Source organism: Dama dama, chromosome 13 (genome assembly GCF_033118175.1).
Source record: "Dama dama isolate Ldn47 chromosome 13, ASM3311817v1, whole genome shotgun sequence".
NCBI lineage: Eukaryota > Metazoa > Chordata > Mammalia > Artiodactyla > Cervidae > Dama > Dama dama.
In genome coordinates, this window is record NC_083693.1 from 41,608,834 (window position 1) to 41,634,445 (window position 25,612).

At 57.4% G+C, this 25,612-nt stretch overlaps 1 protein-coding gene and 1 long non-coding RNA gene across 2 annotated transcripts; one reads left to right on the plus strand and one right to left on the minus strand.

Annotated features, from left to right (window-relative positions):
• Positions 1 to 1,758: 1,758 nt before the first annotated feature.
• Positions 1,759 to 23,292, minus strand: LOC133068403 (uncharacterized). The gene is made up of 3 exons (XR_009695508.1): positions 23,161 to 23,292; positions 11,764 to 11,912; positions 1,759 to 7,207 (listed from the first exon to the last, which is right to left on the minus strand). It is a non-coding gene; the product is annotated as an uncharacterized LOC133068403 (long non-coding RNA).
• On the plus strand, positions 12,126 to 13,422 carry LOC133068439 (taste receptor cell protein 1-like). Its single transcript, XM_061159666.1, has 5 exons — positions 12,126 to 12,129; positions 12,364 to 12,488; positions 12,589 to 12,647; positions 12,785 to 12,930; positions 13,271 to 13,422. The coding sequence occupies exons 1-5, from the start codon at positions 12,126 to 12,128 to the stop codon at positions 13,420 to 13,422; spliced, it is 486 nt and encodes a 161-aa protein (XP_061015649.1).
• Positions 23,293 to 25,612: the final 2,320 nt, after the last annotated feature.

Below are 25,612 nucleotides of genomic sequence, written 5' to 3' on the forward strand. Positions count from 1 at the left end.
AGCTCTTCAAAGTACTGATCAGCTTCTCAGCTACCTTTTTAGGATCGACAAACACCCCCATGGGAAATGCAGCTCCGAATGCTGAACCTTTTTTGTCTCCTCCTTGTATCTTGGTCTAGGAATTCTTTACTGTTGTGTTGACTCTCTGATGCCTTCATGCAGATTTCTATTTCTCTGCAGCCAGCATTTTTATTAAAGGTAGACATTGTGCTGGTTTTCTAATTTTTTCCTTGGTTAATGGGATTCCCTTGTGGTTCAGCCAGTAAAGAATCCGCCTGCAATGTGGGAGACCTGGGTTCAATCCCTGGGTTTGGAAGATCACCTGGAGAAGAGAAAGGCTACCCACTCCAATATTCTGGACTGTATAGTCCATGGGATCTCAGAGTCGGACACGGCTGAGCAACTTTCATTTCACTTCAATGGGCAGTTCATAGTACCTACTCCTTGAGTCAGGAGCAAAAGCATGGAGTTGGAAATGTACCTGGAAAGAATGAGTGTTCCCATTTAGCCCAAGTGGAGGGTGCTTGTTGGGGAGACATAGAGAAGTATGAAGAAAGCAAAATCATGAAGGGCTGAGAGTGCCTAAAAGTGTGGGTTGCCTGGAAGGGATGTGTGCCCCCAAAGACTGCCCACTGCTCCCACTGAGTGAGCTCTGTTCATGTCAGCTGAGTCGGGTGCTGCCAAGTCAGAGAAGGGAGGCCAGGCATAGTTTCTATCCAATACAGGTGTAAAGTCAGGGCTAGGGCAATGAAAAATAGAAAACCCCAAATAACAGTGGCTTGAATAACACAGATATCTATTTCCCTCTCATACCAAACAAGTTTGGAGGTGGATAATCCACAACTGGTCAGGTGACTTCAAGGATGTCTAGGACCTTCCTGTTTGCTTCACCATCTTGCATTTACAGTCTCTACTTCATGGTTCAAGAGTTTGAGTTTCACATTTCAGTCAGCAAGAAGGAGAATGACAAAGAGTAACACCTTTTCCTTTTGGGGACATCCCTCATGGTGCTCTGCAGTCCATGGGGTTGCAAAGAGTTGGACTAAGCAACTGAACTGAATGGAAATCATAGTGCTCTTATCCTATTGGCCAGAACCAGATCACATGGTCACACCTACTACAAGAGAGGCTGAGATATGTAGTCTTTATTCTGGACCACCGCATGCCCAGCTAAGAATAAGGGATAGTTGGGAACTTCCCTGGCAGTCCAGTGGTTAAGACTCTGGCTTCCAATGAGGGGATGAAGGTTCAATCCCTGGTTGGGGAGCTAAGATCCCACATGCCATGCAGTATGACCAAAAAAGAAGAAAAAGAAGAAGGGATAGTATTAGTAATGAAAAATAGGAGGAGAAGTATTCGGGGACAACTAGTGGTCTGTGCCAGTGCCCTCCCCTTTCCTATCCTGTCCAGGCCCTCTCCTCCAGGAAGCCTTCCCTGACATCTCCAACACTTACTAAGCCCCACTTCCTCTGCTGCACAGCTCAGAGTCTGACCACTGTAAGGAAATTCTGAATAAGGAAAAAAATTACTAGATGTTTCCAATGGAAACTATGCACTGTTTTGATTAAAACCATTCTTCTGAAACTGTGTGTGTGTGCGTGTGTATGTTTTAAACATTTTTTTACAATCTCACATTGAGGATGACTGATAGCAATGCAAAATAATTGTTTATAATCAAGCAAATAAGAAAAAGTTTTACAAGTATTTATAAATCTACTTAAACATTTCTTTATTCCATATAAATTAAGGCTTCTTTGAATTCTCCTCTGAACTGGTCGTAATGTCTGCCTGGTTCCCTCATTAATACTGAATTAAACACAATCTTTAACATTTTTCCATCTGTATGAGAGCCATGATTTTCCTTTCATTCAACTTTCAACACCACACACAGCCTGACTTGGTAAGCGGGGGAATCCAGGCAGAGGTTCCAGCAGGAGAGAGGCCAGTCTGGGTAGAAAAACCCAGGAAAAATGGCATTAGGTGTCAGACCCCTGACCTTCCTTAGAGGATGCACCTTTGGAGATAAAGAGCAGGTCTGGGACCAGGTTTTCTACATGGGCACTGTTATTTCCTAGGGCAAAAGGACAGGTAGCAGGTGAGGCAAGCATGGGAGAGGCAGGCCAGAGGCAGGAAGGCAGTCAGTTGGCCTGATTCAGCTGGGATTTCTACTTGTCACTTGCTCCTGACAGGGGCTCACAGAGTGATTCTGACCCTGTCAACATGCTTGGAATAGGTGGGTTGACATCCTGGGTACCTGAGTGATGCAGTGATGGGCAGGGCTGTAAACCAAGACCCTGGGGGAGCCTGGGCTGGGTCCCAGAGGGAGCTGGGGAAGTTGAGGCTCTGGAAAGTGGCTGGACGGTGGGGAGGGGTCTGCCCTCCCTCCTGTGCGTGAACTGAGTTAGCTGTAGAGCTTTGCTAAGGCTGCTCTCTTGGCCTGGACACCGTCCCTGGAAGCACAATGAAGTGGAAGGTGCCACTTCTCTCATACCGCCTCTCCTGTGCCTTCCCAGAGCTAGCACGTGGCCACCTCAGCAGCCATGGGCAGGGGTGGGAGTGGAGAGGGGCATGGGCTGGAGCTGGGCTGGGGAGTGGGCCAGGACGAAAGTCAGCCAGGCAGGCGAGCCAGAGGCTCATGGAGAATTGAGAATTCAGCAGAGGATGCAGGGGGCCCAGCCTTCTCCCACCCTTCTCCCTGTTCCTCCCGTTAGCCTCCTGTTCTGTTCTGGTCAAGTGGCCAGAGCTCTCAGGCCATCATAGCAGCCCTTCTCTGAAGAGCAAAGTAACAGGGGATTAAGGTCTGGATGGGCAGGCACCTGCCAAAGGGCACATGAGTCATGCAAGCTGGTCCCCACCCCACCCTTAGTCCTCAACTAGGGGATTGGGAACCCAGAAGAGACAGCCAGGAAGGGGAGGACCAGCTTCACACCCACCTTTGAAGCCAGAGAAGCCTTGCCTCCGGAAGGTACACAGGCAAAGCTGAGCATCCGCTGGCCGCACTGCCGGTGTGTCTAGGCAAATGTCTGCCTGGTCAGTCCTGGGATGACCCGTCCTGTTTCTCCTCTTGGGTTCCCCCTCTTGCTCACTGCTGTACAGATCTCCAGGACTCTCTAGGTCTCCACACACCCTCTCTTTTGGTGCTGGACTAGCATCATGGGATGACCCCCAGGAAGCCACTGCCCCCAGTGATCACAGAGAGAGGGCTCCCCTCTGTACTCAGCTGTGTTAGGGAGCAGGACATGGGGAGGGTGCAGAGCTCTTAGACGGAACAGCAGACTACATAACCGGGCTAGACTATGGTCCGCTCAGGGCTGTGGAGCTGGGAGGAGGAGGAGGGGAGGTCCTGATGGAGGGGCCTGAGCTGGCCCACGAGAAGAGGAATATTACCCAGCCCTTGGCTCCAGATCCTGCCCCAGAGGTTGTGAATCTTCTCAAAGTTCTTTTTTTGAAATCCTTGAGCTGGGGCTGATTCCCACTCAGTTTATTTCAAGGATGAAGACAAGTTATTTCAGGTGTTGGGATGGCCTTCCTGTTGGAATGCAGGGAAAGAGCAGAGACAGCCCAGGTCTAGCCCAGCTCTAGTGCAAGTTCCAGCACCGATGCTGATGCATATTGAGCCCCATCCCTGTGCATATCCTAAACCCTGATTCTAAACATAGCCCTGAGCCCTGATCTCTAGTTCTTGATTGAGCTTTCTCTGTGAGATTGTTCTCGATCAGCAGGGGCTTAACGGGGAGAGAGAGCATGTCCTCATCTCCCACCTCTGGATCCTGAGCCCAGAGCCCTTGCCCAGTGCTGCGGAGTGCTCCTCAGGCGCATTTCTGTCCCTCACCCCTCTCCTGTCCCTGGGAGCTCCTGTTTTGACCATCACTGCTAAGCCAGCCTCTGTGCTGAGAGAGTCTAGTGCAGCCTGGCCTGGGGTGTGAGTGGCCTTCACTCTTGGACTGGAGCCATCAGAAACCAAACCTTCCTGGTCCTAAGGGTGCCTGGGAAGGGGGCGGCCCTGCCCGTCTAGGCGGAGGTTGGGGTTGCTGCACTCACCATCTCCTTTGTGGAACACTGACATCTCCCAAGACAGAGGCTTCCTGGCATCACCAGGTAAGACCTGGGCATCTTGGGTGCACAGGCAAGGGAGATGGAATGGGGGTGCCAGAGTGGGTTGCCTGGCCTGGAGGATGGGGGTCATGGGCCAGAATTTAGACCTGTGGAAGGGCAGGTGGGAGAATGGGGGCCATGAAACTAGGCCTGGAGGCAGGAGTTGTCAAAGAACAAAGCCTGCACTTAGGAGGACATCCACCCCAAAGCCTGGGGGGCCTGGACCCTTAACCTCCTCACGCAGAAGGGGTTGGGTGCAGATGGCTGTCTCTGGGTATGTGGACACAGTAGCTTGGGTTTACAAAGCAGTTGAGCTGTGGTTGAACGGCAGGAAAAGGGCTGGGCTGGGGCGTTTGTCTGATTCTGGGATGATATATGTGTTAGGGTGGTGTTGGGTCATGGGGGAATTTTTCCCTTAGAAAGGGGAAGGGGTGCATTCAGTTAGGAGTTGCTGGTTGGTGGCTAGCGGCAGGCAAGGAGGGCAGGAGTTTCTGATCTAATTTCCTGCTGTGAAGGGTTCTAGGGATTACCTCCCCTTGAGGGGTTTTCTGCAGCCTACCTGTCCTGAGTGACCTGGGAAGGATCTTGGACCCCCCTGGAGGTCACACACAAGCCAGGAGCCTGGTAGGAGAGGCTTTGAAAGAGCTGAGAACCTCCTATGGCTGCCAGGTGTAGGGAGAGGTGTGGAGCATGGTCCAAGCCCCAAGCCTAACTGGCTCCCACGAACGCACCAGACCCCTGCCCTTCCTGCCTCAGTAGCTCAAAGCTTCTTAGGGCCACCCTCTTCCTTCTCCTCCTGTGTCTTCAGGGGCGAGGGGAGGAAGGAGGGAGTGAAAGGAAAGCAGGACTGACCACAGCAAGGACCAGTAGGAGGCTCTGGGTCTGCCCAGAATGCTGGGTCTGCAGGGGAACCTGGGGAGAACCCTTGACCTAAAGCCCACCCACCTCCACATCCAACATCCCCAGTCCAGGCCTCTGGCCAGGATTCCATGTGGGCCCAGTGTAGGGGGCATGATGGGGACTATTCTCTGATCTGCTCTCCTCCAGACTCCCCTCCTAGCCTGATGGGGTGGGAGCTGGGGCAGGGAACGGGCATCACTGCCCTCCGCTAAGTCCCATCCCACCTGGACACCTGCAGGGCTCCCACCACAGTTACCACCTCCACCGTCATCACAAATCTGCCATGACTGCCACTGTCGTCACAGCCACCCCCACCCCCAGCACCACTAACACCCCTCCTACCCCTACCCAGATCATTGCCACCGCTGAGACCCTCACCACCTCCATGAAGACCACCCCACCCCTAGACTGGACAGAACTTTTCACTCTTCAATAGATGTTCAAGCCTATAACCTCTCAGGCTGTGGCGCTGGCACACACAGTCCCCATTCAACAGAGCCTGCCGCCCAAGGGGAAAAGGGCTTTGCTGGAGGACACGGGGACTCGCGCCTGAGCTGCAGGGCAGGGCTGTGGAAAGAGGCCAGGCAGACACAGCTCAGGGCATAGCTGGAGGCTTCGGCTGACCAGAGCTCACGGCTGGGCAGTACTTCTTTCCTGAAGGGAGACCTGGAGGGAATCTTCCACCTGCCTCCTCCCGTCTGGTTCTGGGCTTGGCAGCCTAAGCAGGAGCTCTCAGCATGGCTGGGCAGTGGCTTCCATCTGCTGGGATTCTCCTGGCTGGTAAGTGGGGGTGTGGCCCCTGGGGGGCCCATACCAGAGCCCACTGGCTTGCTTCGGGGACTCCCTTGGCTCCCACGTCAGGGCTGGCCTTCCTTATCTTCATGTCAACCTGGCTTTGTCAGCTCAGAGGATCCTGAGACAGAGCCATGATCCCCTCCTCGGTCCCCCAGGCTTGGGTCTTCCCAAGGGCACTCAGTGTCACTCACGGGGGAACCTGGCATTGGGCTGGCCCCAAGGGGCTCAGTGCACCCTTGCAGCCAGAGGTAGCATTATGGCTTTCCGAAATGGGGCCCTCCCCATCCCTCACCCCTTTCAGCCCTCAAGCATCCTGGGTTCTGGAAATGTGATGAGGTGACTGGCTCGTTCCCTTGTTGGAGGCTGAACAGCACTTGCCAGCCCCCTCCAGCATCCTGGGTCTCACCAGAAAGGACTTCCCTTGGGACAGGGTCCTGCTACGGGGTGGAAGAAAAGAGTGGGACCCTTGAGGTATACCCTCTTACCCTCACAGTCCCCCTTGCTGGTGGCAGGGCAGGGTTGCCCTGTCTCTGGTGGGCTTGGATCAGAGAGGGGAGATTTCTCTGGAGGTACACCAGTGGTTCGGGGCAGAGCCGGGGCCAGGGTTTGGGTCTCCTCGGGTCCCCTAAAGGAGGGAGGTGGCAGAGAGGGCAGGCACCTGAGACTGTGGGCCAGTTCCCAGCCCACTGAGTGGCTGATAGAAAAGGCCTCTCCTGGTTTGCAGCTGCCCTGGTGGTCTTGGCTCCTGCCTTGCCCCTTCCTCCGGCTCATGAAGACCTGGGCCCATCTCCCTGGACCTCTGGCACATCTGCTTTGCGAGCTGGCAGCAAGAAGATACTCCTCCCATCATTAAACTGCTTGGTGCCAGTTCCTGCAGGGGTCTCTCCCTCAGCCGAGAAGTCAGGGGAGGCTCCTGGCAGGAGGGCAAGAAGCCTTTTCCCTGAGGCCCGTGGGGACCAGCAAGGTCTCCTAGGTGTCCTCCTGGACTTGCAGCTCCTCCCGAACCAGCCTGCCCCTTTGGGACCCTCTGGCGCCCCAAGAGGGGCCACACACAGACCAGCTCCATCCGCAGTGGCTGAGCCTGCAGCCCACAGCACCCCCAAGTCCCGGCCAGTGTCCCATGTGGCTGCACCTGGAGATGGAGAGGAGATCTTGGTCCCTGGGTCTCCAGAGAGGGCTGTCACATCACCACTGCAGGCTTCTCCCCAACTGCAGTCCCAGCCCGTGAGCAGGCACCTCTTCAACCCCAAGGTCTGGACACCGTCTGCATCAGGGGCCAGCAACTTCAGGCCAGGGAACACCCCACTTCTGATGTTGGCTCCAAGGGTCCCAGAGAAGGCTGTGTCCTCAGCACCCCAGGGCCCACTTGCATTTCCATCGATCAGTCATGTGTTGGCTGCCACAGAGCTGCTTCCTCCTGTAGCAACAGTGCAGTCAGTGCTGGACACGGCCTCTGCAGCCCTCACTGTGGTCTCAGGCTCCCCCAGAAATGGTCTGGCGTCCGGTTGGGCCTGGGTCCTTCAGTGTCGCCATTGCTCTCAACAGTACCCTCTTCACAGTTGTCATCAGCATTACCACCACGATCATACCCACTCACATCCCCATCACCCACATTGACATCACTGTCACCCATCGTGGGCCCAGGTGCCCCCTTCACCGCCAGAACCAGAACCTCCCAGGACGCTTCTGCATCTGTGCTCCCCCACACAAGCACAGGCCGTCTCTTCAATGTTTCCAGATTTCCACCTGCCCAGCCACTTCCGGCAGTTACAGGGATGGCTGCCCTTCAGCGGACAGTCCAGCCTAGGCCATTGGTCCCTGCTAGCCCAGCCTCCGTGGCCACCCTCTCCCTCAGATGTGCCCTTGGCCTTCCTGCTGGCTGCCCCAGAGTCCCTGGAGGTGTGGCCTCCCCCCAGTTGTCTTCCCTGTCTCGTCCCCGCCAGACTGTCTCATGGCAGGACTCGAGATCCTCCTCCCCACGACCCAGCCGTGTGACTCACTTTGTGACCTTCAGGATCACCAACGAAGCCTCGGTGGTAGCACTTGGGAACCCTGCCTCCCCAGAGCACCAGCTGCTGAAGGACAGCATCCGACATCAGGTGCGGGCTTCTTCCTTCGTCTGCTCAGGAGTGCTGACCCCAGCCCACCCCACCCCACCCTCCTCTGAGCACACACTGTCTCCACTCTGTGTTTTGGCTCCTGCTATTCCTCCACTCTGGGCCACCTCGCACCCTCCACTACCCTGGCCCTTGGAGGGGACTCCCCCTGCGACTCAGACCCTGGCCCCACGGAGCCAGAGTCTCCCTCTGTCGGCTCCCTTCCCCACACTGTCCCCTCCCAGCTTGCCTGTCCCTGTGAACCACAGCTCCCTGGGGGCGGCCGGGCCCAGGGTGGGGTGCCCACGGGGGCTCTGGAAGTATGGAGTGAGTGAAACCCGCCCTGGGCTTCTCGTCGGTGTGGGGAGGAGCATGTGGGGTGCACGGTGGGAGCCCAAGAGGTAGAAAGCTGACCCTATCCTGTGAGTGGCTCCAGCAGGATGGGGGAGCCAGGCAGAGACTCTTGCAGAGACTGGGTGTGGGAAACTCTTACAGGATAAGCGGAAGACTGGTTTAGATAGCTGGGGTCAGGGGGTTGCCCAGAAAACACCTTTCTGAGGAGGAGAATTTTACCTGGGATGGACAGAAGGCTAAGCCAGATGGAATGAGCAAGTGTTTCCTAGACAGAGGAAACGACATGTGTGAGGACTCTGAGGTGGAAAGGTGGGTAGAGGCTGAGGTCCAGGGTCATGGGTGAGAGGGGCTGTCTGGAAAAGGCTCGAGGCCTGGGCTGGGTGTGGGGGAGAATTAGGAGGAGGGGAGAATTAGGAGGAGGGGCTGCCGCCTGCAGGGTGGTGGCTGCGGGCATACAGGCTAATTGGATTGGAGAGCCATTTTGAATAAAACTGCAGAGAAGGAAAGGCCTGGGAAGGCCGTGTGTTTGCTGGATAGCTGAGGGCACCCTGCGGTTCTCAGTAGAGGGTGGTTGGCAGGGGGTCTCTGGCAGCCACGCAGGGAAGGCTTGGGTGGCCCCGGGCAGTCCAGGTGGACATTGAGGCCATTGCAGGGCCCAGATCAGAGATAATGAGGGTGAGCTGACGCTGTGGAGAAGTGGGGGGCTGTGAAGACCCTCACCTGGCTCTGTCTGTCCCCAGCTCGAGTCCCTCTATCATGAGGCCTTCTCCAGCTTTGAAGGCGTCGGTGTCCTGCAATTCAGGTGAGCGAGCGAGTCTCTTAGGGTCCGCCACCCGTCTGCCAGCCAGTCTGCGCCTTCTCAGGCCACAAGTTTACTCGGCCAGGCTGCCCTGCCCCACCCAGTTCCACCACAGTACCTTGGGGGCCAGAAAAACCCTCAGTGGGCAGGCAGGAGGCCCACATCTGGTTGTGCCTCTGGCTGTGTGAGCTTAGAGGACCTCCTGCCTGCTCTGAGCTCCAATTCCAGCTGCAGGATTGGGGCAGGGGTACTAGATTTTGCCTGAACCTGGCAGAGGACTTCCCTGGGGTGAAGAGCCCTTAAATTACATGTGCCTGTGTACTAAATCACTTCAGTCACGTCCGGCTCTTTGCGACCCTGTGGACTGTAACTCACCAGGCTCCTCTGTCCATGGGATTCTCCAGGCAATAATACTGGAGTGGGTTGCCATGCCCTCCTCCAGAGGATCTTCCCAACCCAGAGACTGAACCCACGTCTCTTACATTTACCTGCATTGGCAGGTGGGTTATCACTAGCGCCACATGGGAAATTAAATGACATGTAAGCAGGTACAAATTCTCTGGGGTGGGGGGTTTGGGCTCTCTGGTTCTGAGCCTCTGAGGATGCAGCGGGAGTCCTAAAGCCAGATTTGGTCAGCAGATGCCAGTCCTGAAATCTTATAGAAAAGGTTGAGAAAGTCCAAATCATCACAGCCCCATATGAGCTGTGAGCTCAGTGTGGACCTTGATGGAAGCTTGATTATACCTAGTGATGGGAAGTTCACCACCACTATCTTTCCTTGACCCAGGTTGGTTAGAAAGTTTCCCCTCTGAACTGAAATCGGTCTCAGGATTCCCTGCCCTGGGTCTGAACAGAGGCTTTGTCTTCCCAAACCCAGTAGGGCACAGCACAAAATGGGTACTCTGGGGAAGGATGAAGGAAGTCTGGGTCCTGAGGCTGCTTGTTTTCAGATCTTTCCCCACAAACTCCTTCAACCCCATGCTCAGGCCAGGCTGCCTCCTTGGGACTTGGCCATGTGGCCAACCTCCCACAGGTTTACAGGGATTCCTCAGGCCTGTCACCTCCCTCTCTCCCGACCCCCTGCTCCTTATGATACCACCAAAGAGATTTTTCCTCAGTCTGGCTCAGGCTGACTTCCTGCTTGCTCACAGCAGCCATCTCCCTGGGCGGGATTCCCAGTGTTCCCATCAGAGCCACTTTGTTGGGCTGTCCAAGAGGACTGGCTTTCCCAAGCACCTGCTGTGTGCTCTTCTGGCTGCAGCATTAGTCCCCACACAGCCCTACAGAAAGGGATCATTATCCCAATTTTAGCTAGGAGCTCAGCTGAGGCCCAGAGGGGTGATGTCACATAGCGACCCACTCCACAGTTCCCTCCTTCCTCAGGACCCTGGTCCTCTGCACCAGCCAGGTCCTGATCCGATCCCCAGGGTTCTCCCCATCCCCACTGGGCCCCTGGTAAGGAGGGGTCTGTCCACAGGCCCGACTCCACGGCTGTGAACGCCTCCCTTGTGTTTGGGGGCCACGTCCCGGGCCCCTCTGCCCGTGAAGTCCTCTGGACCCTGCACCGCTCAGTGAAGGCCGCAGGGCGGATGCTGGGGAACCTGTCCTTGGATGAGAGCAGCCTCGTCTCGGATGGTGAGTCTCTGCCTGTCCCTCTTCCCCCACCCCCTACCTTAGTGCCCATGGACAGCTAGGGATGCTCCCTAGAGGGGTGCACCCCCTGTCCCAGCCATGAGGCATGGGGTGGTGGATCAGGAGGCTCCCAGGGCCTCCTGAACTCCCAGCCGTGGCTCTCAGGGTCCAACCTGACTGACCTGGCCCTGGAGACCCTCAGCATCCATCTCACAGCCATGGAGCCCTTCCATCCCCTGCTCCTCCTGCCCGGCTCTGCCCCCTTTGTCCTGCTGGAAAAGAAGATCCTCCCACAGGTGAGGTGGCCTCTGGCCTGCCCTCCAAGGCCTGGGACTCACTTTGCCTTCCTTGACTGCAGGCCTCTGTGGCTTGGGGGTGAAGGGTGGGGTGGCACCCAGCCTTGGCCCTGTGAGGGGAGGCAGGCATGAAGGGCACACAGCCCTACTCATTGGGCCCCTATTTGAGGGCTGATCTTCTGCCTTAGCATGGGGAGATTGTCTGGGGCAGGAAACAGCTCATCCCAGGGGGCTGTGGTCAGGCTCTGAAATCAGACACCCCTACCCAGGGCCAGCACCCGGGTGAGTGAGGGAGGCACCCAGGACGCAAGGTTTAAGGAGCTGCTCAGTCACCTCACCCCAGTTACCCCTCCCCACCCCACGCTGGGTCTTAGAGCTCTGGGCCCACTCTGAGTTCCAGGACCTCCCACAGGTCACGGCCATGGTGGCAGAATTCTATTCAGCACATCCCCAGGAGGGGCCCCTGCTCCTCTTCAGGTGGGTGGGGCTCTCCTCCTGCAGCCCAGCCTGCCCTCCTCCTCTCCCGGGGGCTGCCCTGGGGCAGAGGGGGCTGTGAGCCAGGCCATGGGCTCAGGGGCCACCAGGGGAGGGCTTTGTCCCAGGTAGCCCCAGCTGGCCCTGTAAAGCCCTGAGCCTGAGGATGTGCTGGGGTGGGAGGCTGGATGACTGCTTCTAGAAACATGTGCTGACCGAGCCTGTAACCCTTGCACACCCCCCTTGTACTTGTCCTAGTAATGCGGACCAGTGGGTGGGCATTTACATCGAATACAAGTTCCAGACCCCCATAGGTACCCACCTCCCTGGCTTGGCCAATCACCTGGCCCAGAACATAATGGATCCGGCTGTCCAGAAATCCAGCATCATGGCCAACGGTGAGTCAGGGCTGGGATCCCTGGGTGTCCTTGGCCGGCAGCCTCTTCATCTCTCTGGGTCCCAGTGTTCCTCCTTTGGCAAATGGACAGAATTTCATCTCAGTCACACTTACTCTTATTCTGGGGCCACAGAGAATCAGATGTGGGACCTTAGATGGGGAGCTGGATAGATAGGCTCTGTGGGCCATGGTGTCTGTCATAACTACTTGACTGCTCCCTTATAGAGGGAAGGCAGCCACAGACGTCACAGAGACAGATGGGTGTGGCTGTGTGCCAGTATGACTAGATGGGTATGGAAACTTGTATGTCACATAATTATGCCACAGGATACCATCCTTTTGATGTTTTTCAACTATCTGAAAAATGTAAAAGTATTTTTAGCTCGTGGGCTAAGGCAGCAGGGTTGGACTGAGCCTCAGACTAGATTTGGCCAACTGTTGGCTGAGAGTATAGAGGTTGGGGTGTGCAGCCCAGGGCTCCTGAGAGAGGGGCGCAGGCTAATGCCCACCTCCTCGCCCATCTAGGGGAGAAAGCAGAGCTGGTGCTTTGCGAAGTGTGGCTGCAGATCCTGGACCAACCCTTCGCCGAGGCCCTGAAGGACAAAACCAGCCCTCAGTCCCAGAGACTTCGGGGGCAACTGACAAGATGGGTGAAGTGGGGAGGGGGAGGGAAGAGCTGGAGGCCTCAGGGAGGGGCCCCACCAAGGCTGCAGTAAGGCCGTGACCCTCTTCGTCCTCCCTGCTCCCCAGCTGACCACCGTCCTCAGGCCTCTGCAGACCTTCGGCCAAGTGGTGGTGGAGAAGTTCCAGTAGGTCCTCGGCAGCTCTGGGTGACCTGGGGCCCAGGGCTGGGCTCTGTGGGTGGGGTCAGGGGCTCAGAGAAACAGCCTTCCTGAGGCCCCCAGGCTCTCTGGCCTCCTGACACTGGTGGTGGTCCTCTGGCTAGGCCTGATCCACTGACTGCCAGGGTGACAGCCACCTTCTTCAGTCCCACGCCGGCCCAAGCCCTCGTGCAGGGCTGCGTGCTCCAGGGTCTGCGAGCCCTGCGGGAAACCGAGGGCCTCTCTGTGCAGATGGTCATCCCAGACCTCGGTCAGTGCCTCGCTCCCTATCTCCTATCCACCTGCCTCCTCCTTCAGGCCTTTTGCCTCGCTGCCCCTGGTTGCCCTGACTCTGCGGCCTGCTGCCCCCTCCTCCCCTCCCTTCTTCCTGCTGCCCCCCCCCCCCACCCAGCTCTTTAGGGTCCAAGCCCGGCCTCCTCTTCCTGGGAGCCCTCCAAGGTGGCCCCAGCTTCAGAGCTCTGTCTTTGTAGCACTTCTGGGCAAGGACCCCTCACTCGGGACTTCTCTGCAGGCCTGGCTGTGCCTTCTCGGGGTCTGTGGTCTAGAAGAATGGGGACCCACCCCAGCCACCTCCCTGCTTTGTTCTGCAGCTTCAGGTCAGCCTGACACCTTCATCCCCTGCTATGCTGTGGCTCTCATCATCCTGGGTCTCCTGTTTCTTGTGCTCACCTTGGTCCTGGTGAGTGTCTGTCTGGGCCAACGGTGCCTTCCTGAGAGACAGGCTGGACCCTTGACCCTCTGAATCAAGCTGAGGGCTCATTTCCCACCTGAACCCACCCAAGAGAGCGGAGGGTCTTCCAGCTGGAAAGCTTGGCCTGACCCCACCCTTCCTGCTCCAGGTGTGGAAGCGGAAGACCTGCTTTGGGATATCCAGCCACACGCGGTAAGGCACAGGGGTCAGTCCCTCTGGGGTGTTTACTCTGGGTGAGGTCTGCCCCCCAGCCGCCAAGGCTTTATGCAGACATTTTCCAGTGGGTGTTGACAGAGCGGTACAATCACTGTGCCCTAAAAGTTTACCCCCTTTCTCACGGGGGCTGATCCCGGGGTGGTCAAACAGAATCCTCTAAATGGGCTCCACTTACCCTCAGAAATGCTGCAGTGGGTAGGTGGACAGAGACAGAACTTGGGGCCCCATGTGGCCAGGAGAGCTGGGACAGGGAAAGAGATCTGGCGGGGGCGGGGGGTGGTGGTTGCCTCCACCACTGGAGCACCAGGCAGTGACTCCTCCTCAGCCTGGGAGAAGTGGGGACCCCAGGGCTGTAGACACAGAGGAGGGCAGGGAGCACCATGCTGGGGTACCTTGTGATTCCTGGCTCCTGGCTTTTGTCCTTTCCTCCACCCCCAGGTGCCCCTTCCTGCTGTTGCTCCTCTAGTGAAACCAAATTCCAGACCTCTCCTGCCCCAACCTGCTCCCAGCCTTCCAGAGTCAGCGCTCAGCCCTGAGAAGCAGAGCCAGAGCAGAAAGGCCCCAGCCTGAGGTCCCCACAGCATGGGGGGGCTTCCTCCCTTCCAGCTCAGCCGAGGACTAGACTCCGAGGGAACGACAGAGGTGGGCTGGGGGGAACAGCCCCTCACCACCCACACCAGGGAGACCAGCGCACGTTAGCCACAGCAGCCGCCTCCACTAAAGGTCTGGGAAAACGCTTGAGGTCACCAACATACTCAGGTCAAGCCCTGTGGAGCGGAAGATGGCAATACGGAGGCTGCAGAAGACGCGGGAAGGGGAACAGGCCCAGCTTCCTCATGCCTGGCCTGACGCGGTAGTGGGGCTAGAGGAATTACTGGCCTCAAGACAAACTCTGGTTGTTCAGGGTATGGAAAATTAAATAAGAGGAGCAATGAGAATTTGGTGTAAGAGACTGCTTTTGTTTCTAGGCAGTCATCTGATAGGAGGACATGGGAGAGGTTTGGAGTAGAGGAGGGGGAGGTGGGGAAGAAGACTGACAGGGTCAAGGGTGGGGATGGGGATTCCTGGGGGCAAAGTGTGGACCCAGCCTCACCTCCACCTTAGGGCCGGCCACCCTCAGACCAAAGGGCTTTGGGGGCTGGTGGCCAAGGTGAGGCCTGGTTGCGACTCAGCAAACCAGAGCACTGGGTGTGCACCAGGGACGGTTGGAGCCGTGGGGCAGGCCCGGTGCAGAGACCAGACTGCCGGGCTGGGGAGACCTAGGAGGGAAGCCAAGCTAACAGCCCCTCTGAGACCTGAGGACAGGGCTGTGAAGGCAGCTTTCCTGGAGGACACCACGTAGGTGAAGACCATGGCTCACACAGCTCAAGCGGCTCCTGGGCCCCCTGGGACGTGAGAAGTTTGGTAGCACAGGGGGATGGCCTTTTAAAGGCTTTACAATATTGCTTCTGTTTCATGTTTGTGTTTTGGCCAGGAGGCAAGTGAGATCTTAGCTTTGAGACCAGGGATTGAACCCACACCCTCTTCACTGGAAGGTGGATTCTTAACCACTGGACCAGGGAAGTCCCTGTGGTCTTTGAAACCATTACCTAGAATGGAAGGGGACTACAGCTTGGTCTGACCTGAAAGGCTCCCTCTATCTACAGAAGAGCCAGCAGGCCCAGTGAGAGGACCCAGGAGCCTAGGGCCCAGACCATGGGATTACCCGGCTGAAGACAGCAACTGACATCAAGATGCCAGCGAAGGTCAACAGGAAGGTCACCACACAGTCAACTGTAGTTGGCAGCTACAGCTACTCGGGACCCCACGTGGCCAGGAGATTCCTCTGCACTTCTGGAATATGCAATCATTCATTCATACCCCTGAAGGGCCCCTACCCTCCAAGGCCCTACCCCTTGGTACCCAGAAAACCAGCACCCATCTTGTGTCAGCCCCGTTTCTCTACAACTTTTGGCTCAAGGGCCAGAGCAGGCCAGGGACTAGGAACAGGCCCTGGTAGATGCTCCTCTGACAGTCAGGATACCTAAAACATCCCTGCTAATGGTTTTCTCTTAAAAAATATTTATTTGGCAGTGCTGGGTCTTAGTTATGGCATGCGGAATTCTAGTTCCCCATCCAGGGATTGAAGTTGGGCCCCCTGCTTTGGGAGCGAGGATTCTTAGCCACTGGAATAGGGAAGTCTCTTATTCCTGTTAGTGTTTTTCTTAAGGAGGGAGGGTAATGCCAGCCTTGTTCTCCCAAGCTGCTGCCCTTACCATGAAAGTCATTTTAGGGACAAAGGAGAGAAGAGGGTGAGATAAGCAGGAATGAGCCTGAGGGCCAAGGTTGGTGGTAAAGTCTAGTCTCCCTGATCTTCAGGTTTTGGTTGCCTGGCCCTCCACAAACCAGGCTGCTGAGTGTCATGTGAGGCCTTGTATGAAGGTAGAGTTCAGACACACCCAGTGACTTCTGTGAGTTTGAGAGAGAGGGTACAGGGAAGGGAAACCACACGTGGGGACCTAGCCTGGTCTCTCTGGAGGTAAGGTGACAACACCTGCAGCATATAAGGAGAAAGGGGCTACCTGGCAAGGTGAGCCAGCCAGGTGGACGCCAGGCTGGGCAGACATCACCAGGGTCTGCCGGAGGGCGGAAGGGCCTGGCAAGCCAGCTCCCTGACACAGACAATCCAGTCTTTCCTAAGCCAGTCTTCCCTGTGGGCCTGATGGTGTCTGCAAGGCACTTCCCACCATCATACAGACTTGTTTCTCAGCAACTCTGGAGCTGCACCACCCCATCCTCCAGCTAATAGAGGCTCAGAGGTGACTGTGCAATGCTCCCTTGATCACTCCACCGGCCACCTCCAGGACTCAGTTCCTTCTAACAACCTAGCATTCACCAAGTACCTGTGACAAAGGTGCTACCATCCCCACATCACAGCTGAGGAAAGGGAGACAGAAAGGTCACAGTCACAGGGCTGGGCTCAGAACCCAGGCTCCCAACTCCAGAGCCTGCGTTCTTGACCACGTGCCTGTGGCAGAGGTGGGGCTAGCATCTGCACCAGAAAGTCGAAAATTCTGCTGCCCACCCAGGGGCAGGGCCTGCAGCCCCAGGTTTGTGGAGGTGGCAGGGCAGGAAACAAGGCAGCCCACTGGGCCAGGGCTTCTCCAGGGCCTGCAGGCCAGGGAAAGTGCTGTCAGCTGAAACCCCCCCACCCTGCAACATGCACTGGGAACCTTGAATCAGCACCTGCTGGAGGCCATGGAAGGGGCTCATCTCCCATTGCACCTGCAGGAGTGGGAGGCAGGCAGGGATGGGCACTCTGTCTCCAAGGAAAGCATGACCCCCTGGCTACTCCAAGGCCAGGCCCAGGACTACCAAGGTGGCTGTGTCTCTGGTGAGGGGCTGGTAGACACGAGATGCAATGTCCATGAGGGTCAAGGACAGATGAGGCAATAGGCAAGGCAGTTATGTTCAGTGAGAGCCTGGAGGGGCCAGAAGTAGACAAAGGTCAGCTAGGTCCAGGCCTGGCCCCTTGAGGGACAGCAGACTGGGGGAGGGGTGTCACTCACCAGCCACAGTGAGGGAGCTCAGGTCCACAAGCAATTGGCCAAGGTCATCAGCACCTGGGGACTATGCACCAGGCCTGGCTCTGGGCTCGGGCTTCTGCTGGCCTGAAGTAGGGAGGGTGGCATGCATGCATGCCAAGTCATTTCAGTCGTGTCCAACTCTTTGCGACCCCATGGACTGTAGACCGCCAGGCTCCTCTGTCCATGGGATTCTCCAGGCAAGAATACTGGAGGACTGCCATGTCCTCCTCCAGGGGATCTTCCCGACCCAGGGATTGAACCCATGTCTCTTGTGTTGCCAGGCAGGTTCTTTACCACTATTGCCACCTGAGAAGCCCGGGGCTGGTGGTGGGGGCGGGGTGGGGCTTGCCCAAAAGAGACTACAGGGGCCACGAGCTTAAACGACTTTCTTCCTGGGACATCTTGTCCACATAAGTCAGACCTTATCCTATAGCCACCCTCAGCCTATAGCCAAGTTGAGGCTTGACAAACAAATGTCAGTGCTGCAGGGAGGGGGCCTAACCTCACCTGAGACATCCAGCAAAGCTGTGTCTTGCATCTGCCAAGAAGATTCATCAACAACAGAAAGACCTTCAGGGCCCAGGGCCCAAGTCCTTCTAAGTCCAGGGCCCAAGAACTATGGGCTAGATGTCCACGCAAGGGCTGGAAGGTGGCAAGGCGACAGCCCCAAGGCTCCAGCAGGGAGCTGCAGTGACCAGAGCCAGTCTTGGTGGGGCAGCCCTGGGGATGGCTATGCCCTGGGTCCCTCAGGGTTAGGAGATGGGACAACCAGGGGAGGGGTTCAAGGACCTCTAGGGAGGCAGACTTAGGGTCCTGGGTATACCTGGATTAGGAAGCAAGTGAGGGTATCTTGCCCAAGGCCAGGTAAGAACCAGGGGGCTTCCCTGGTGGCTCAGATGGTAAAGAATCTGCCTATAATGCAGGAGACTGGGGTTAGATCCCTGGATCAGGAAGATCCCCTGGATAAGGAAATGGCTACCCACTCCAGTACTCTTGTCTGGAGAATTCCATGGTCAGGGGAGCCTGGTGGTCTACAGTCCATGGGGTCGCAAAGAGTTGGACATGACTGAGCGACTAACACTTTCATTTTTCACTTTTCTCAACTAAGAACGAGATGCTGCAGCCCAGATGCCATCTCTCCTGGAACAGGAGATGAGCTGGCAGGAAAGCCAACCCATCTCCTCCCTCCCTCTCCTAACCAGATGTGAAGGGAGACGAGAGGCTTTCGCAGGGCCTGTCCTGCCCTGCTGCTCTAGCACCTGGCAGGGGGTGGGGACAGAAAGTGCAGCTGAGTGAGAAGGAAGTCCAAGGTCTCACTCTGCCCCTGGACAAGCTGCTTGCTATCTCTGGAGCCAGGGGACTCATAGAGGAAGGGCCAGTTTTGGCAGTCCTGATCCCGGAACCCAGAACTACCCCTTGAGAGGACAGCCTATGGAGCCTTGTCCTCCTGATTCTGCCCCCAGGCCCTGGGATCAGCGTCCTCCCAGCTCAGAGGCTGTGGAGATGGAGGGTCTGCACCTGCTTTTGGCTTGCTCTGTGGGCTTGAGTTGGCTTTCATTCTGAGCAGGGTTAACAAGGTGACAGGCAGCTTGACGGGCTCCAGGTGCTCCCAGGTATACTCTGAAGGGCACCACACATCAGAGTATTAAGACAGTGAATAGGGGCCCTAGGCCATTCTGGATCAATACTCTAGCTTTGTTTTGCCACGGAGACTCTAACCGGGGAAAACCCCTGCTGTCATAAGAGGATGTCGATACTGCCTTGGAAGGCAAACAAAGGCAACCTCAGCTCGCAGCAGGCCCGAGACCAAAGGAGGCAGGGTTCTGGGCTGTTCTAGAAGGTGAGGCTGGGGCAGATGAGGGACTTACCCTGAGGGGATCACAGCCATCTGGGCCCTAGTTTCGACTCTCACATGCCATCCCTTAAAACCCAGCCCTAACATGAACACCTACAGAAAGCTGTACTGTGAGGAGGCAGGAAGTGGAGGATGACCCTTGGGGAAAAGGTTCGTAGGGCTAGGGGAAGGTTTGAGCTGGGCCACGGGGCAGTCAGAAGGGTAGGTGACAGGCATCCTCACCGGGTCAGCCAGGGAACCCAGGAGGGACAAAAGTGTGATAGCGGCATGTTCCAGGAGAGAGTGGGCAGCACTTCCCCTATGCACACCACTGGGGCTGAGCGAGGCCAGGCCCATGCTCCAGGGGCCGCAGGTACACATGCGCTGGCCCACCTTGGCTGCCACGGTTCTAGGAAGTTCTGAGGTGGCAGGCAGAGTCTGCCCCCAGCCTCTACCAACACTCACTCTGGCTGCAGGGAGCCAATGTGGCAAGGACTCTGCCGGTGGGCTAGCCAGGAGTGGAGGCCAGGCTCCTCCCCAGCCTGGAAGGGGCTTTAGAGACAGTCAGGGCCCCAAGCCTAGGCTTAGCAGCCTACCCAACACATGGAGCTGAGAAGACATACTAGAAACAGACTGGATTTTAGGAGGCCGGCAAGGAGGACAGGACAGAGGAGAGGGAGGCCTCGAAGCGTGGACTCCACTGGGCATGACCACCAGGGAAGGACTGGGCTCGATTCTGTCATTAAGAGCTGGGGTCATGGACGATCTATCCACCTCGCTGCCTCGGCTGGCCTTTGAGGAGGAAAGGAGGGATAATTGCCTCTCACATGGAACCCAGGACAAAACAAAGCATCAGTACCACGTGGGTAGGGAGAGAAAGGCCAGGGGCAGCAATGTGTGTTTGGGGCCGGGCAGGAGAAAACTGCCTTCTTTGAGGGCCAAGGAAAAAGGAAAATGAATTCCCAGACATTCAGCCTCAGGCCCTTTACCAGCCACCCCCTAAGCAGGCTTCTCCTTGCTCAGCCCATAACTTAGGTGGCACTATTCTTCCTGTCAGGATGACTTCCAGGCTGAGCCGGGGGTGGGGTTGGGGGATGAGCAGTGTGTAGATGATGTGCATGGAAGTGGAGAAGGGCATGGGAGCCTTGGTGGCCAGGCCCTGGGCACAGGCAGGCCACGCTGTAACAACCTGCCATGTGTGACCTCCAACTCTGAGGTACTCACATTCCAGGCCAGGACTGGAGCCAGACCCCCTCAGGGCCAGGGACGGAGTGGAATGGGACACAGGCCACCCAACCATTACCAGGGCTTTGGGCCTGCTGGTCGGCTGGAAAGACAGAGGGACTCTAATCGAGGGAAGGACTGAGCCTGGACTGCTCAGACCTGCCTGTAGGACAGGGGCGGTCCCACAAGTCCGACCAGAGGGGACTTGTAGTCCCCCCAAAGCACCCAGCCCTTCACACCCATGTGGGCGACATAAAAAGAGGGACAGAAATACCAGGCACTCCCCGTAGCTGGCTACGGCCTCCTGCGGTGGTCTCCAGGACCCCTGAATGAGTCGAGCTGGGGGCCCCAGCAGCCAAGGCAGGAGGACAGTTGGGTCCTCAGGACTGAGCCCCTCTGCCCAGGGCACACCCACTGCCTGGCTCAACCCTGAGAGCCAGGGCCTGGTGCCGGTAGGCTCTGCTTGAGGGTGATGTCCTGGGGGTCATTACACCTCTACGCCCGGGGGCTCCAGTGTCCAGGTTGTGGATGGGCCAGCAAAAAGGAGGAGGCTGTGGGTCTGGACTGGTCTGAGGCCCTGGTGTGGGTCCCCCAGCCACGGAGCCAATGGCGAAGGGGGGAGGGGGAAGGGGGACTGGGCTCTGCCTCACTGAAGTCAGTGGCATCAAGCTCCAGAAGGGTCCCTGGGAGGAAGACCAGCATGAGAGGAAGTATTGCAGAAGCCTCAGGGTGGGCCCAGCCGGAGGTTCGGACCCACATCAGGGAGGTCAGCCTGGGGGCCACAAGGAAACAGGGAGACCTGCTGGAGCTGCATGGATAGCACGCCGGATGCAGAATGTGGCATCAGCCGAACAGGCAGCGGTCTCCTTGAGGCAGGCCAGGGACCATTTGCTGCAGTGCTGCAAGGCATACACCCAGACACATATCTCCTTGTGCAGTTGGGGGCAAATTCTGGATGAGATAGAAAGAGACCAAAAAGACCAACTGCCTCTTCTGAAGAATCGGGAACAAAAGTAGAATACTGTGCATGCCGTCTGCACACAGCACCCCCTAAGGGGTGGGCAAACCACCTAAGCCACCCCACCCCTCCGACCCAACCCCTGAACACACCTCTACCCTCACCCCATATAAGTAACCTGCTCGCCCCCACCACCACCATCCTGAGAGCAAGCAAGCAAGGAAAACTCTTACTTGTTCTGGCTCCTCCCTGCTGCAGCAGGGGCCCTAATAATGTCTTGCCTGAATTTCCTGTCTGGCCTCTGATCAATTTCTATTGATTAAGGAGGCCAAGAATCCCCATCGGCACCGTCCCCACCAGTCCTGAGGAGGGCTGGAGGAAACTAGGCTGCCAGGGGCTGGGGCCAGGGATATCCAGCCCAGGAGAGGGGCCTGAGCTACCTCCAGTTGGGGCAGCATCAGGTCCAGAGAGGCTCCAAGCTGGACAACTGGCAAGGGCTGGGGAACCAGACGCTGGGGGCCTGAGACACCCATTGGGCCAGAAGGCGGTGTTGGGGAAGCAGCAGGCAGAGCTGGTGGGGACCAGGTGTAGTGGTTGGGACTCGTGCCACCTGCGGGGCTTAGCAATGCCAGGGTGCTGGTAGACAGGGCTGGGAAGACAGGCCCCCTGGCAGCTGGTGTCTGTGTGCCCTCAGAGCCAGCAGGTGGCAAGCTGAGAGGTGGCAGGGAAGTCTGGTCAGGGTGGCCCTGGCTCTCCCACATTGAGGAGGCGCCAAGTTTTGCAGAAAGGCGGGCAGGTCCCAGGGTTGTTGGGGGACCCAGGCCTCTGTAAGCAGGGGCTTTCATCACCACTCATGGTGGATGGGAGCCCAGGCCTCATTGAGGACCCTTCAGAAGGAGGGCCAAGCCCTCAGCAGGCAAGAGGCTGGTGGAAGCTTTTAGATTTTCTGCTGTGGGGCCCCAAGTCAAACCCCAGTCCCTCTGACAGTGGGGCTTGGGGAAGGGAGAATTAGTAGGGTTTGAGGAGAAGAAGCTGCCACTCTTGGAATTCCAGGCTGTGAACCATCAGGAGGAGAGGGGACTGTCCCAGCCTCACTACCCCTACGTGCGAAGGACAGGGGCTTGTTGATGATTTTATCTGGGGGCTGGTGGAAAGAGGAGCAGGGGCCCCCTGCCAGGCCTGGCAGTCATTGGAGGGGTCTCGTGTCTCTACTGCCCTGAGAAGGCACAGGGGTCTGGGAATGGGGCCCCTGGAAGACAGAGGCAGGGGTGCAGGAAGCGGAGTGACCAGTGCAGGCTGAGGCCAGGGCAGGGTGAGGGGGCCAGACAGGGGGCTAGCTTCATCAATGCACAAGCCTCTGAGTGGGCAGCAGCTAGAACGCCCATGGTTGGGGTCCCCAAGGAGCCCCCCACCTGCCTGCCAACCTCAGTCCAGCCAGGCGAGAGAGAGGAAGGCCCTGCGGCCCCTCCCCTGCCCTGGGGGCTGGAGGCCAGCCCTGGACTGGGCTGGGCACCCCCTTGGGGAGTACGAGGGGTGGGCGCTAGGGAAGCTGCCCAGGCAGAGGTCCGGAGGGCACAGAAGACAGCAGCCAGCAGCAGGGCCCAGTGCCCACTGGCCAGAGCGCCCCCGCCGCCTTTCCCACACCCAGCCACACTCACCCCCGGCTTCCTCAGCTGGGGCCGGGCCTACAGGGAAGCAGGCAGGGTTGGGGGGTGGCCCCAGGGGCTGAGGCGACCACTCCCACCTCTAGAGGGGCCTGCGGGGTTAGCAGAGGCATGTTCCGTCAGGTGGGAGTGAGCCCTGCTCCATTTCCCCTGCAGGGACCAAGGGAGAACAGCCCCTTCCCTCCAACCCCTCAGTAACAACAAGCCGGGGAGGAAGCTGGGGAGGAAGCTGGGGAGGAAGCCGTGGAGGCTTCGTACTCCTCAACCCCCCACAGCCCCACTCTCCTCCTCACCCATGACACCCTACAGAGCTGCCCCCTCACTCACCTCCTTGAAGGCTTAACTCCAGGCCGCAAAACTAGTGGGTCGGGACCCTCGGCCATTTGTACTGAGCTGTGGAGCAGGTGGGGCAGTCGGGGGCAGGGCCTCAAGCAAAGCAAAGGCTCACCTGAGCACCTGTCTCCTTTTATTAAAGTAAAAGAAAGAGGCCACACGTGTCGCCTAGTGAGGCCACCTGGGCGGAGAGAAGCCAGGCCAGGGCAGGTCTGGGCCCGGCCAACAGAGGGCGGAGCAGAACCGGGTACAGAACATTCTCTGCCTCCCCACTGGCCCCGAACCTTCAGGACTGGACACGGCCCCTGGTCTGCTCTAGGTCTGGACACAGCGCCTGACTTGATGAGACCATCAGCAAGTTCCTGGACCACTTTCCCCACCTGTAACCCAGAAGGAGTAGTAGTCTGTGTTACTGGAAATGATTCCTGACTTGGTGTCCCCTTGAGAGTTCAATTAAAACCTAGATTCCAGGGCTCTGCCTAAGACCCTTTTCCATGGGGCCCAAGAGAGCATTTGCCAGGTGATTGCTTGAAAAGTCCTGCCTGGTTGCAGCCCAGCCCAGGAGACTTAGCCGGTTGCAGGGGAACTATGGGGTCAGAAGAGCCACTTGGATGGAACCACAGTGGAGTGGGCCCTGTTCATCTCCTCAAGGGGTCCGGGCAGCCACCACACTCGCTTCCACACCCCACCCTGGCTTCCTTGCCCTCAGCTCTTAGCCGTCAATATTCCTATCAAAGAACGGAACCGGCTTTGTGAACAACTGTGACAAGTGGTAGCGCTGCCTCCTGGACAGGCCTGGGGTAGAGGTTTGGACCATCCCCACCACTTAGGCTGGGGCTCCTTGGAACACTGTCCTCCCTTAACAGGCCCCTCAGGCCAGGGCTAGGTCTCTCCCCTCAAGCCGGGCTCCCAGGGCAGAGTTGTCCCAAGAAATGCAGCCACCCCCACCCCCGCTCCAGCTCTGCTCCGCCCTTACCCCCGCCTCTGGGGCCCCAGGTGGACGGATGGACTCGGGTGCGGAGTCCTGTCCCCGGGGCCTCAGTTCCTGCCCTGTAATGGCTGGCAGGATGTGCACTCTGGCAGGTAACAGGGGACGCTGTAGGTGTACAAGGCACGCAGGAAAGGAGGGACAGACAGAGGGGGGAAAGGAAGGAGGGAAAAGAAAATAAGAAAGTAAAGAAGCAAGAATCAGAGCCAAATCCACCAAGGCACTGGCAATTGTGGACGAAGCCCAAGGTGTTCAGTGCAGTCCTGTCTCTCCCTCTAGTAGCCCCGAGTGATTCAGACTCTCCGCTCTTCACCTTCCTATAAACAACACGAACCACACCCCAGCTCTTCAGGTTGCAGGACTGAATGAGCTGCCAGCAGGTTGGATTGAGCCGTAACCAGGCCCCACCTTCTCCACCTTGCTCCCACACTACAGCCACACTTCTAATCCTTCCCAGATACATTACCCCTGAGCCTCCGCACGTGGTCTTCCTCAGGCCACACCTGGCACCTTTCACCCGAATCTTCCTACATGGCTTCCAGGCAGGAAGCATCTCGTCTGGAACCCAAGGACCCCTTCTCACTGAGCCCCCACCACGCCACCCCATTAGGCCCCTCCTGAGCTTCCACACCACCCTTCCCCCAGGTTCTGCCCTACAGTCACGTGTCAGAGTTGCCTGTTTCCTGGGTAGCTCAGTTGATTAGAGCGTGGTGCAATTAATGTGAGGTTGTGGGTTCAATTCCTGCACAGTCCACAGAGGCAACTCACATTTTGGGTTTCCCTGATGGCCCATACAGTGAAGAATCCACCTGCAATGCAGAAGACCTGGGTTTGATCTTTGCATCAGGAAGATCCCCTGAAGAAGGGAATGGCGACCCACTCCAGTATTCTTGGCTGGAGAATTTCATGGACAGAGGAGCCTGGCAAGCTACACCATCCATGGGGTCAAAAAGAGTTGTACATGGCTGAACACATACTTCCCTTTCCCCATCAAAGGCCAGGGCACTCCTCAGGCCTGTATGGTTAGGAGTACAGGAGGCAACGGGTCTACACAATAGTGTAGCTGAGCTCAGAGAAAACCCACAGATATTAGGGTTGATGCTGGTAGGTGTGACCAGCCTTCATGGACTGGCTATACCCAGATGGATGGTTAGGAAGCAACCTCGGCAGCCCTGAGAACAAACCTGTAGGAATACAGGCCAGCAGAGGCAAGGTGTCTGAAGGGAACCTAAGTCCAGCTAAGATGTGAGAGGGGCTGTCCCAGGGGTGGGGTGGGGGGGATGGGGACAGCTCTGTCCCACTTAGAACTTGGCAGGCATGTCCTTGGTCCTGGGAGAGGGGTATGCAATGGTGTCTGGTGACCAGCATTTCTCGATGGGACGTGGGTCATAGACTAGCAACCCCCAGGACAAACATGGCCAGAGCTAGCGGGCAGAGGGTGCTGGAGAGCCTCGGCAC

What these genes read in the sequence shown, in the direction of transcription:
- LOC133068439 (XM_061159666.1), top strand. An exon ending in GTGGTGGTGGAGAAGTTCCA is followed by an intron (nt 12,648 to 12,784) that starts GTAGGTCCTCGG and finishes TCCTCTGGCTAG; the next exon opens with GCCTGATCCACTGACTGCCA. An exon ending in GATGGTCATCCCAGACCTCG is followed by an intron (nt 12,931 to 13,270) that starts GTCAGTGCCTCG and finishes TTTGTTCTGCAG; the next exon opens with CTTCAGGTCAGCCTGACACC.